This window comes from Sinocyclocheilus anshuiensis, unplaced genomic scaffold (genome assembly GCF_001515605.1).
Source record: "Sinocyclocheilus anshuiensis isolate Anshui unplaced genomic scaffold, SAMN03320099.WGS_v1.1 scaffold11, whole genome shotgun sequence".
NCBI lineage: Eukaryota > Metazoa > Chordata > Actinopteri > Cypriniformes > Cyprinidae > Sinocyclocheilus > Sinocyclocheilus anshuiensis.
In genome coordinates this window covers 965,831-979,941 of record NW_015551076.1, presented here as the reverse complement: position 1 = coordinate 979,941, position 14,111 = coordinate 965,831, and the positions used below count along the sequence as shown (strand labels likewise).

General features: G+C 36.6%; 1 protein-coding gene across 1 annotated transcript in view; it reads left to right on the top strand.

Moving 5' to 3' along the window:
• Positions 1-4,904: 4,904 nt before the first annotated feature.
• The window catches only part of LOC107662416 (neurabin-2-like), a 15,269-nt gene continuing 6,062 nt past the window's right edge, over positions 4,905-14,111 (top strand). The window contains exons 1-5 of the mRNA XM_016452437.1: positions 4,905-4,908; positions 5,409-5,529; positions 6,610-6,714; positions 8,874-9,009; positions 13,666-13,809. Coding sequence (XP_016307923.1) covers positions 4,905-4,908; positions 5,409-5,529; positions 6,610-6,714; positions 8,874-9,009; positions 13,666-13,809 — 510 coding nt within the window. The remainder of the gene's footprint in view (positions 4,909-5,408; positions 5,530-6,609; positions 6,715-8,873; positions 9,010-13,665; positions 13,810-14,111) is intronic.

Sequence of the window (14,111 nt, the reverse complement as noted above, 5' to 3'; positions counted from 1 at the left end):
GCAGAGGCTGCAAACACCGTGAGCTTCAGTAGGCCTATGTGTAGTAAATTAAACCGCATGTCTGCGCCATTAATTTCCACGAGGGGCGGACTGGGAAAAAAATTTCAGGCCGGGAAATCTCACACTCATACACAAACATGGACAACCCTATTTTTTTGTATGGACCTCACATAAAAAAGGTTTAAATCCTTAGGTTGGAGACATGCAAAATAATTAAAAGGTCTCTCCTGAACTGCACATTCACTTACATTTTTCTTATCAGTCTCTTTATTTTGCCCTGATATCTATCTCTCACATGACTTTAATACTCAAGATTTTACAAAACGATACTTTGTAACTGTAACTGATTACAGTTACATTTATTTTGTAATTAAATTACGTAACGCCGTTACATGTAACTAGTTACTCCCCGACACTGGCTGTTAAACACTGTGTCTAAGTCATTGAGTCAGAAAGATCAGAAATGTGGTAGTTCTGTATGTTGTTTCAGGGTTGGCATCATCTGAGGTCCTATGAGTTTAATAACCAGATCATCTTTTTTGAGGAAGTTCTTTTGAGCTATTCATTTATAGTTCATTAATAGACTTTGGTATGGTCAAAATGATATAAACTCTCTATAATTATATAGACTTCCCTTTCAGACGAATTGGAATCTCGCTTAGAGAGACCAATCTCAGCGCGCTCTTTGAGAGCTCTTCGTGTTGGCGGAACGGCGCTTCAGCGGTGGTGGTTTCCCGTGTCGAGTGGGTTGCACACATCAGGCTGCACTACCACCTGTTTGTGTTGCAGGTGGCCATCTCCCCTGTGCGCCTGAGCACGCTAAAAGAGCTATTTCCCTAAAAGAGCAATTACGGGTGCGTCTTTTTAAAGATGACGTTGCGTGGCAAACTTGACGTTACGTCTTTGTAAAGACGATGTGGGTCTTGCTTTAGACAACGTATCACCCGGGCGTTTCTGGATGCGGTCATTACCTGGCGCTGGGTGATGGTCACGATCGCTGCCTCACGTGCCTGGGCATGTAGCACGCTGAGGTGGCGTTTGTGGATGAGTCATCTTCTCATTGCGGGAAGATGATCATCTCGGAGTCGCGGGCCAAGCTCCGTTTCCTCAAGGGGCGGAGTTCCGTTGCCTCTGCCTTGATCTAGTTCTCCTCTTGGCGGCAGCCAGGGGGGGCTACTTCAGGCAGTAGCGCCGGTAGAGGGCTGGGTTCCATATGTAGAGACCTAAGTGGATCCCATATGTGTAAAGTCCACGGTATGACCTCAGAGCCCGTGTTTCCCCGGCAGACTTCTGCCACTCCAAGAGGGTTACAATCACCTCAAATCTTCCATATGCACCTAAGGGATGTTCATGTGAGTATTTTAAGCGAGATCCCAATTCGTCGGTCATCCGACGTGACGTCTCTGTTCCCTCCTTCAGGGAACGAGGGTTGCCATATGTAACCGAGACGTTTTATGGTGCTTTATATTCTTTTTTTAAGAGTCACTATGAGCTGTCTGTTTATCAAAAAGACCTACATAAAATGTTCTGTTCCACAAAAGAAAAGGAAGTCATAATTGAAAACATTTTCATTTTTGGGGTGAACTATTCCTTGAAATGAAAGGAATGAGAGAATATAATGTACAGTGTGAGTAGATGAAAAGAGGGAGATGAAATAAGAGGAAGTGAGTGGTTGTGAAAGACAAGCTCAGTAGGATGGGGTGGGCTGAGGAAGTTGAAAATGACTAAACAAAAATGAACAGAAAAGAGAAGCTGAGGGAAAAAGTAAATGGCTGCAATTTTGCTGCATTATGTCCTCCTCTACCCAACTATGATGTGCACAATTTTCTGTAGTTTTTCCAAGAAAAACGAAGTTGACAGCAGCACCAGCGGAGAGACAGATGGACAGTGATCACTGCGTTACTCAGCTACTGTCATACATTTCTTCCATCAGCAGTTTTTGATATAATTATGATTTCCCACTGTAGTAGAGCACGGGAAGAGATTGAATCAGAAAAAGAAATGAGGGGAGGGTTTTTTAATCATTTATCTGTAAAACTCTGCCTTGTTTGAAATAACAGAGTTTATGACATCAATCAGAATTTTGTTTGGGATGAATGATTAACTTCGTTATTATGGCGTTATTTTAATGACAAATGTCGAGAGCGCATTATTGAGAGACACGTTTTAAGTGCGTGCACTCTCTGGGCGAGAGCAGCGTGTATCTGAGCGCGAGCGTCCGGTTTTGTGCGAGAGCAAGGGAAATCTGCGCGCGAGCAGATAGATTCGCGCTCGCGCTAATGTGTAATGTGCTTTCGCGCTACAATAATGCGCTCTCGACATTTGTCATTAAAATAACGCCATACGTTATCTGTATTAAGCAATGATGGTGGAAGGAAAAATCTAGTCAGATTTCAACATGACTGTCATAAATATATTTCTAAACTTGGGCTGTGGTTTGAAACAATTTTCAAATCTATTATGTAATAAAATGTAAAAATCAAATTAATGACAAAATTTGGCAATTATTGAATTAATCACATGATATTACTTTAATAATCATATTGAAGTAATATACGAGAAAGAAGTGATTCGGCCGTATATAAGCACAGAATCTTTCAATATTTTTGAACAAATCTGCTGAACGATTTGGTTGAGTGAATGTTTCAATGATTCACTCACCAAGACAGTTCTTGTTTTATTCCCAAATTAGTCTATGTTTTTGAACAAATCTGTTGAATGAATAATTCAAGCAACTCTTTCGCTTGTCACTTGTCAGCACTCACTTGGTAGCGTCAAATGGAAAGAGTGGCTTCCTGTATTTTGCTCTGTTTTGCTACTCTGCCCTCAGTGCTTATAACATGGGCTTTAGAAAGAAAGAAAAAATATTTAGATCAAAGATGACCCTAAACAGGAAGCTGTTACCACACGAGTGCTGTCTAAAGACTCATGGGTAAACTGTGCTTCTTTATATAGCATGGCACTCTTTTTCCGGCTAACCGTTGTAGTTCTCAACTATTATAAATGAACCCACAGTGATACACCCATATACTCGTGCGGTTTCAGGCCCCGGTCTCTCTGACGGAGAACATGATGCATGACTGTATCTGTATAAACTGCTGCTTTAGCTGTACTGTTAGTGGAGCTCAGAGCTATAGGGGAAAAAAAATCTTCACTGAAGAAGATGACTTAAGCTCTGGAATGTTTTCCCAAAGGTGTGTAATTTCCACTAACTGTACCAAATGAAACTCTGAAATAATGATTGTCTCCCATTCACTCCATCTGTCTGACATTGTTTGGCGTGTTAGAGTAGCATGGCCCAGTTAGCGCCTGCTGGTAGATGTCATAACTGCACCATCTGGACCCAGAAAGCTTCTTTCTTCATTGATAGCCATTCAAATAGTTGTGTATTTTAATAAAACAATTGTTTTTGTTACTTATTTATGTACTTAGTTAATTTTATTTTTGAGGACTTAAAGTAATTAAATGAGACTGCACACGCTACATTTTTGACCCCGACACGCCATCATGACATCATATTCAGATAATATCAGATAATTTGGCCTTTTTTATGACAAGGCAATGATATTTTAGCTTTGAAATGTCACATAATGTGACTCCCCAAAAATGTAACAATATTTTTGAATAATTAACTTTTTAGCTTCAAAATATTTTAAAATGTTTTATGATTATTATTTTTTTGATTCATTGTTTTTATTATATTTTATGTTATTTCTAATTGTATTATCATAAATATATAATAATTTCTTGAAAATGGTGTACATTTTTTCAGGTCCATGTGAAACCAACATTTCTAATAACTTGGCACATGTGTTTTAAACTGCAATTTTACAAGATCTTCAATCTTGTTTCTTATTAATCTGTGCTTTTAAAGTGACATGCATTAAATCCATGTCAGCTACAGGTTTAAAGGACTAGTTCACTTCCAGAATAAAAATGTCCTGATAATTTACTCACCCCCATGTCATCCAAGATGTTCATGTCTTTCTTTCTTCAGTCAAAAAGAAATTAAGGTTTTTGAGGAAAACATTCCAGGATTTTTTTTCATATAGTGGACTTCAATGGGGATCAGTGGGTTGAAGGTCCAAATTCCAGTTTCAATGCAGCTTCAAAGGGCTCTACACGATCCCAGCCGAGGAATAAGGGTACTATCTAGCCAAATGATCGGTCATTTCCTACAAAAAAGTAAAATGTGTATATTTTTTTAACCACAAATGCTTGTCTTGCACTAGCTCGACCTCACACATTACGTAATCACATTGGAAAGGTCATGTGTGACGTCGGCGGAAGTACCGACCCAGTGTTTACAATGCAAATATGCAAAGAAAGTCAAACGGCCTTTACAAAAAAAGGTAAAGGTAAGGTAACGATGACAGATGAATTAGAATTTGGATGAGAAAATGAGATGGAGTATTTTGCTACCCTACCCTACCCTACCCTACCCTTTTTGAACCAAAGTACACAGACGAAGAACTAACCGCGTGCGACTTTTGTAACGTGATTGCGTAATGCGTGAAGTCACGGACGCACATCGTAGAGATAGTGCAAGATGAGCATTTGATTTTTTTTTTTTTTTTTTTTTTTTAGTTTGTATATTTCCATATAGATTTAATTTATTTGTATTTTGGATTTAGCAGCTGTAGTACTTCAGTGCAAACAAATTTTCAAGGCAACATTTCTAATTTGCTCGAGTTTTTTTTTTACTTTAGGTTTTTCATCCAATTTTTTAAATTTATATATTTTAAATGTATTTATATTTAATATTTTATTTTATTTCACCTTTATTTTAATTTAATTTAATTTTGAATTGTATTGTATTTAATTATTTTAATTAAAAAATTGTTTTAGTGTTTTAATTAACATTAACAACACTGATTTAAAGAAAGTTTTGTTATATTGATCAAATGGGTAAATAACCGAATCAGTCATTTCCATAGTATTACAGTCTATAGACTTAATTTCCTCCTGGTTAAAAAGTTTTATCCTGGTTTTAAATATTTCTGTCATCATTTATTCACTATTATTTATACATGTCATTGTTTATACATGCATAACTCAAAAAGAGGCATTTTGACGAATGTTCACGCTGCTCTTTTCCACATAATGAAAGTATAGTGAGCAGGGGCTGTCAAGCTCCAAAGAGCACCATAAAGCACCACTAATGCAGTTGATGCAGCTCTATCTGTTATCTGTCTATCTATCTGACACTATATCCCACGTCTTCTGAAGCTGTGCGATGACTTTGCATGAAGAGCATACTGAAATTTAAATGTTATTTACTAAAAAATGCCATAGGTCTGAAATCCTGCTTGTACTTATGCATACTAATGCTTAATGTTGTGTTTGTTTACGAGAAGTGTTAACTAATTGTGTGAACTGTTATTAACACCATGATTCCTTCCTGTCAGATAAAGACGGATTGGGAATCAGCATCATCGGGATGGGTGCCGGCGCAGACATGGGCCTGGAAAAACTGGGAATCTTCGTCAAAACAGTGACGGAAGGAGGAGCCGCCCACCGAGACGAAAGGTCAGTGAATTACAGGACATGAGTGGGATTTATATGGATTTGAGTGAAAATGAGAGTGAAAAGAAACTGGGATTCCTTTACCTTCTGTCAGTCTGTACTACCAGACTTTCATCAGTCTGCAAAATGGATTAAATACCAAAGTCACAGAGGAATCACCAGACATGCAGTGGAAACTGTGAGGCTGATGCTTTTAGACTGATATGAGACCACATTTAAGCTTTTGTCAGAATGAATAGTGTCCATGGTTCTGTTATTTATGAAACAGAAGTGTATCTGGAGTTACACTTGACCGAGTATTACTCAAAACATATGTGCATTGATAGAGGAATGGAGTTTATTGATCTATAATGAGTAGAATCTGACCTTGCAATGGCATTTGAGCTCTTCAGGCCCTGGAGTGAGTCATGGAGGTCACAGAGCAATTCTGCTTGGAGAAGCCCACTTTTGCTTATGACGTTCATTTAGATCCCAGGAGATTCAGCGAGTGTTAGGGATCTTAATAAAAACTCATAACATTAGTTATTTCTCTCCGGCCTTGAGTCAGTATGGTGCATTGCAGAGGCTTCTTCCTCATTTTGGCATGACGGTTAGAAACAGTCTACCTGGAAGCCACAGGAGACAAAAAAAATCTAATAAGCCAATGCTGAAATGAGCTGTCGCCACATGTGTGACAGAAGTTCTTAGATATTGAGTGGGACAGACTTTAGCGCTCAGAAATGACCTCATCCTCACTCTCTGGCACCTCGTTGGTGCTCCTGCTGTCTATCAAACGTACATCTGCCTTGGCAAAAAGGCTGTTTTGGATGGGGCTGGATAGTTTGACTTGTTTTATGACTGAGAGGATCGATCGATCATTTGAATGGCTTGGAGTACAAGAAGAGGTTTAGTTAAGTGAGGCACTGATTCACTGCTGCGGTTGGTCAGTTTTCAGACCCAATAAATGACTCCTTTGGCGTTGTTAGTTCCTTTACACGTATAGTGATGAGATTGGTCAGTATCTTGGCCCAAGATCTAGCAGCCATTTTGCAGATGCACTTTTCCTCCCTGAACTGTTATCCTGGTTATTTTTCTTCTTGGCAGGATCCAGGTGAATGACCTGATCGTGGAAGTGGACGGAACCAGCCTGGTGGGCGTGACCCAAAATTTTGCTGCATCGGTCCTCAGGAACACCAGCGGCACTGTCAAGTAAGGAAATGAAACAGCATTTTCATAGAGAGTTCATTTAAAGGGAAATCAAAATTCCCTTGATCTTTTGACATATAAGAGGTCACTGTACTATAAAAACATCCTGTAAGTTTCAGAACTCAAAACTTTCTCATTAGTCTAAAAACAGCTTGTATTAAACAGTAGAAAAGAGAGGATGAACTTTATTTTTAATGAAGTTCTTCACCACGTCAGTAAGAACTTGGTCCTTTGTTCAATTAATTTTACCGCGGATTTGTTTACAAACAAGGAACAATTCGATGCAGGATTTGCAGAAAGATTGAAGTATCAGTAACTGTTTTTACACTATTGCTTTGTCTGTTAAACAGATCGTTTGATATGAGTATTCATGCGCTTTTAACCTAAATCACAGCAGTGTCCATCTGTGAAGGACGTTGTCTGTCTAACACACAACTATTAGCCAATCATAGCACTGGGTGTTTACTTCCGACTCTACAATCCGCCATGCCTATACAGAGCGTTTTGATGAGGGGGGTCAAAACAGCACAGAAAATAGCCTGTTACTTCTAAATTATGATGTTTTTTTTATATAAAACTCTTGATAACATTATAAGTGGACCCCAGAGAACAGTACAAAAAAAGGCAGTTCATGACCCCTTTAAAATCTCACAGGTCAAGGTTTGGTCGAGTCCTATATATTATATTATATTATATTATATTATATTATAAGATTGGGGTTTTTTATATATATTTTTGAAAAGTGTATTTATTTATTTATTATTTGTTTATTTACTTATTTATTCTAAAATACAGGCATAACAGTCATTTTGTGAATTAGTATCAAATTTAAAGGGATAGTTCACCCAAAAATGAAAATTCTGTCATTAATTACTCACCCTCATGTCGTTTCAAACCCGTAAGACCTTCGTTCATCTTCAGAACACAAATTAAGATATTTTTGATGGAATCTGAGAGCTCTCTGACCCTCCATAGACAGCAATACAGCTGAAATGTTCCCAAGTCCAGAAACGTAGCAAGGAGATCTGTAAAATAATCCATGTGACATCAGGGGTTCAACCGTAATTATACGAAGCTACGAGAATACTTTTTGTAAGCAAAAGAAAAGAAAAAACGACTTTATTCAACAATTCGTCTCCTCCACCCTAGCGCTATTTTGGAGAGTATCAGCTGGACGTAAACAGCGTATGCTATTCTGTGTCAGCTGCGTCACGCCAGATACGCTGTTTTCGTTCAGATCAAATCACAACAACGTAGGAAACAGATCCGGCGTGACGCAGCTAATTGGCTTGTATGGTAATGTGTGTGTGTGTGTGTGTGTGTGAGTGATAGAATTACATACATGACAAAAATAATATAAAATTATAAAATATTCACTCAAAAAATATTTAGACCAATGCAAAAATTTCTGTATTTCTGTATCCAAACAATTTTTAAAAAAAAAAGAAATAAAAAGCAATATATCATTGGAGTATTATCAGACTTGGTGTGAATGAGTTCACAGAGATCCACTGCTTCATTTTGAACTTTTGTTGCACATGTTTTTGTACCAAAAATTCAGGTTTTAGTGTATTAGAATTTAATTTCCCTCTATTTAATCCAGCATTATCTTCTGTCGTCTCATTTGGCATCAGATACTCACTGACTCATTATCATCTCTAATATTGCCCTGACAGTGCTGTGTATCGAATAGATTGCTGCTTTCTGTTACTTTGATTTAACAAAGATCTAAGGCCTGTGTGGTTGTATCTACAGTCAAGATGAGGGATTGGGTAGTTGTGGCATTTCAAATAAGCTCACGCATCTGCGTCCTGTTTTCTCTTAAGCTGTTCTGGCTAGGCGTGGATGGTGCTTGATTGTAGTGCAGGGAAATGGAAAATGTGATTAATAGATGAGGCTTAAGCCCAGTGGGAGAGAACATGTTTAATAATAACTTGTATTTTTGTGGAATATCTGAGCATAGAGGCAACTGACAATTAGTTGCTTTTAAATTGGATGCAGTTGAAGGCATACAGCAGGATGGTGATGAAGTTTTTGAGCCTTTTAGGCTTCATAATGCAGGTCTTTTCCTTCCTGTAAATCATCACAGTAGAGAACTCACTTAAGGAATGACAGCTGGTTCACTAGGTTATATCTGATTGGCTGGTGTTTGTGTGTTGCAGGTTTGTGATTGGCCGGGAGAAGCCGGGGGAACAGAGTGAAGTGGCCCAGCTGATCCAGCAGACACTGGAACAGGAGAAATGGCAGAAAGAAATGATGGAGCAGCGCTACAACCCCTACATGGAAGAGGACGAAGAGGTAAAGCTTCTTCAGATACACGATTGTACCCTTAACAGACAACTTTTTCAATTTGCGACTAATGCAGATTCAGTACAAGTAACATGGGATTTAATTAAATAAATATAAGCACTGCGTGTTTCAGAGCACAGCACTGTGTTCATTTACACATGAGCAGCTCATGATCTGCTGGTGTTTGTAGCATCTCAGAGAGCTTTGGTTCGCAGTAAATGCTGCTCCACACAGACTCATCTCTGCATCTGCTCTGAGTTTGGGTCGCTGTAACATGCATTTGGTAATGAACCATGTGCCAGCCATTAAAAATTAAAAAATTAAGACAGCCATAAATATTGTGAATTAGTATCGAATTTAAAATAACTAATTTATATTTGAATATATTTTAAAATGTAATTTTTCCTGTGATGAATTCTCAGCAGCCATTTCTCCAGTCTTCAGTGTCACATGATCCTTCAGAAATCATTACTTGAAAAATTACTTGTAATGAGAAGCGTTTGTTACCAAATAGAAGCTTTAATGATTTCCTGCCGTTTTCCATCAAAATAAAAGTTAAAAAGTGCCATAAATATTAGTATTGTAATTCTACTGTCGTAGTTTAAAAATGAAATAAAATTATAAATTAAATACTTATTTAAATACTTATTTTACAGTGGAGTATTACAATATTAATATTTCTTATTTTGTTTTTATTTAGTAATTTGTGTATTTTAATTTAGTTATTATTATTATTACTATTATTTTACAGCCAATTTCATAACAAAATGACAGAAATGTGTAGGACTACAAACAAGCAAAGCAAGCCGTTTTTATCGTATTTCAAATCACAAAATTTTAATCAGAAAAATCACAATACATTTTCCCCCCAAATCATGCAGCCCATTTTTTTTAATGTTTCCCAAACACTCCACCACATGAATTTTTAAACCTATTAATTGCAAAGATTTCATTATATTATAGTAAATATTTTGCCAGTGACTGCGAAATAGACTTTTCCCTGTCTGTGGACACAAGCTTTTCTTATGCACACCCAGACAGACACTGTACACTGATGAAAGTGTCATCAATGTCATTGATTCACTAGGTGTTTTTCAGGTGATCAGACTTGTCTACAGATTTCTTGAGAATAGCTGTATTTAGCTTTTGAGGCTTGCATATTTATAAGGCTTAAATATAAATAAAAAAATTTTTTTTTTTGGTCATTATTGTGTTAAATATATATTTTGTACTTTGTAGATTATATAGAACATCTAGAAAATCTATTATTTTGCCTCCAGTTGAGTGGCACTGGATTGCATATGTTACATACTCCTTTTTTACACCACTGACCTCAGATTTCATAAGTTAGACTGGAAATCCTAGTCAGTGTGTGTGTGTGTGTCATACTTTTACATAACATTTGCTGACGGCACAGAGAAGATGAGAGCTGGGTCAGCGGCTTTCTTACAGACAGGGCCGTCTTCATCACAGCCTCATCAGCTGCTGTCCGTTTCTCCACTTTGGGATGTATTGGGATGAGTTAGATTTAAAAGACTCAGTTTGTTTTTGTCTTGAATTTTGAACAACCACTTTTGATTCAGATTCATTCAGTACAAGTTAATATTCACAAAGAAATCATGTGGGTGGAAAGGACAAACCTTCCATGTTAAGAAATACTTGATGCACAAATATTGCACACAAACTGAACAGGAGGACTGACGAGACGGTGAAAGCAAGGTGAAGAGTCAAGTGACTAATTTCAGATAATGCTTTCTTCAGAGACCATGATCATATACATTTAGTTCTCTGCAACAGCATGTTTTTCCATCTATAAAATGTTATTTTCCCTTCAGTATGTGACAGATTTATGGGGGGAATGATGCTTGACTTTGTTCTTGGCAATGCATCAAAACATGCATTTATGACATGTTTAAAATGCTCAAAGCTTATAAATCAAGTTATAGTAAAAGAAATGTGGGGGTTTTTAACCATTTAATTGCATTAATCTAGCTGTACCCCTTAATGATGGGTTATTAAAGTGATTTTGGTTGCATGCAGTGGAAGACAGGATGTCAACATTTCTTCACCGAGACTCTCTTTCAGAATCATAAAATCACAATAATTAGCTCTGTTTTAAAGCACTGCATTGCTTTGACACGTTCATGTCTCATAATTGTCCTCCACACCTGCCCACATTGCCATGGCATGAGGGGAATTGATTAATAATTCAGATGTTGAAGATTCACAGTTCTTGCAGTCGGTGTTCTTGGAGATCTTGGGTGTGAAAGTAAGGGCAGAATGCCATGGCAGTGCGTCTCGCGGCTAGATTTGCCAGCTCAGTGCCCTCTCAGCGCGTTCTCCTCCGCAACACTGAGCTCACGTCAGTCTGATGTTGTCTTAACGTTTGAGAGGTGCAGGAACAGACAGTTTGTCTGCTACTTCACCCACATGGCGGAGTTCAGACCGATGCATGGACTTGGGCAGCCAGACAGAATGACAAATTGGACTCACTGAGATAGAAAAATACATTTGTAAATACAGAAGCCCCTCTCCTCTCCGATATATGTAAGGAAATTAATACTTTTATTTACTAGTGACAAATTAAATTGATCAAAAGTGACAGTAAAGACATCTATAATGTTAAAAGATTTCTGTTTCAAATACATGTTGTCCTTTTGAACTTTATAGTTACCAAGGAATCCTGAAAAAAATGCATGTAAGAAATGTTTCTTTTAATGATCAACATATTAGAATGATTTCTGAAGGATCATGTGACTGATGACTGGCGTGAAAATTCAGCTTTTAAAACACAGGAATAATTTATATTTTAAAATATAATAAAATGTAAAAGTTATTTTAAAATGTAATAATATTTCACAATCTTACTGTCTTGATTACATTTTTTCATCACATAAATACAGCTTTGGTGAGCGTAAGACACTAATTAAAACAAATTTTTTTTTTAATATTATATAAGTAAAATAAATGGTCATATCTATAATTATATATATAATATATAATAAGTTCATATTTATATTCATATTTTTTTATTTTATATTATATATTTATAATGTATAAATATAAATATATAAATAGTTATAAATATATATTTTATCATATAATAGTTTATTAACAATGCAGTGTTATGTAATTGATTAATACGAATCAGACATTTTATAATTGTTTTCATTAATTTCTTTAAAGTCCACCTGTAGTCAAAAATGTTATCCTTTAAAACTCATCTTTGACGATTTGTTAAATCGAGGGAACAGTTTAAGAATTCGTGAGTACGGTTTATAAACTGAGGGGACGGATTGCAAAACCGTCGCCACGGATTGTTTTTTTTCTCCTACAGGTGACTTCCCGGGCTCCGTAGGAAACTACAGTTTTAAGGAGAAAATACTCAGCAATGGTGTTGATAAATGGATTGGCACATGGTTTGTCTAAAAGCATATTAAAAACAGCACATAGACAAATAAACAAGATAAAAAAAACTTGATTTTCACCACAGGGGGACTTTAACTGAATTAACTGAATTAAATAAAGTACAGAATAATATATGAATAACAATTGTTTAATCTGAAAAAAATCAAAAATCTATAACCAAAGTATTTTGTAACTCAATCTTAGAAAATTTAGGTTTTTGCTTTTGTATTTTTACAATTTCACAATGTATTTTTTCTAAGAATTTTTTATTGAATTTGTGTCATTTGCTCTATCAGTGACGAGTGACAATTACAGTAAATGACATTTTATAGAGCATATATGTTAACTTAACTTAAGATACTGTAGTAATTTGATTGTCACTCTTTTCTTGTAAATAATAGTTATTGTATCACTCGATGCTGAACTGATACGAACCTACAAAATAGATGGATTGCAAAGGTCATTATTAACAAGAAAACGATTCTCTCATGACATGTCATTAACTGTGGCTATTTGCCTGATAAGAGTTTACACTGCGTTCACTCATCCAGACAGGAAGTCATTGTGCTGGAGGGAGTTTGTCCCAACATGCAGGGGAAGTCCATTGTTAAAAGGATAGTGGTGTAATTTTGCAGTGGCTCTTAGGGAGTGTTGGGTGTACGACGGCCTTTTGAGGTCAGAGTAATTGCACTTTTAGGATGTGGAGAACATGTTGGATGCTTTATTTCAGATGTGTTGGGACATGCTTTCATGGCGGTGTTGCTCAGAAATTCCTAGGAGACTTTGTATGTTTGTTTATGGTCCAAGATATTCTCAACAGCTCTCAAATCATTTATAATGTGGCACATCAGTGTATCACGTGGTTGCAATTCTTTCAGTTTGCTTTTATCTGCCTTTGCTTCATCTTCCTGCAGCTGCAGAGTCAATTCAAAATGGTGGTTGGCCAGTCACAGGGTTTTTTTTTTGTTTTTTTTTTTACAATGTCCTGGCATGTGTTTTTCCCTTGATCCAATTGGTTTCTGCCTAGCTTAACTCTGACATCTAGTGGTTAATGTTACTAACACACTGATCAGAAGCCAATACATACCCAAAGTCATTTAAGTCAAGAAACCTTATCAAACGTCTCATGCAGAAACGTCTTGAGCTTCAAAATCCATAAATTGATTACGGTCAGATATACAAATCTCAAAGGCACTGAAAAACAGTATGTTTCAATATCCATCTCTTGTTCTTTCTCAATTTCTTGTCCGTGTTCAGACAGGTGAATATGCCACCGATGAAGAAGAAGAGATGAGCCCTATGTTTCCTAATGCCATCGAGGTGTTTGACCTGGCAGAGAATGAAGACATGCTCTCCCCTGTGGAGATGGACCCAGAGAAACTCGCACACAAGTTTAAGGAGGTCAGTGGGACACACAAGAAAACTTGTAAAGCTGACCACACATAAACACATTACCATAAAAAACATGCAAACCTGTTCATGCTGGCGACAATACCAATAGCTGATCATTTTATTTATATTATGATTATTAGCTATGATAGTTTTTAACTATTTATTTTATTTTACACTAAAGCTCCAATATAAAAATGTTGGTCTATATCAATAATTATTTATTTATTTGTTTGTTTGTTTGATTATTGGAGTACATTTCACAAGAAAATACTATTTCAGTTTTTCAACTTTAGAATGGCTTGATTAATTAA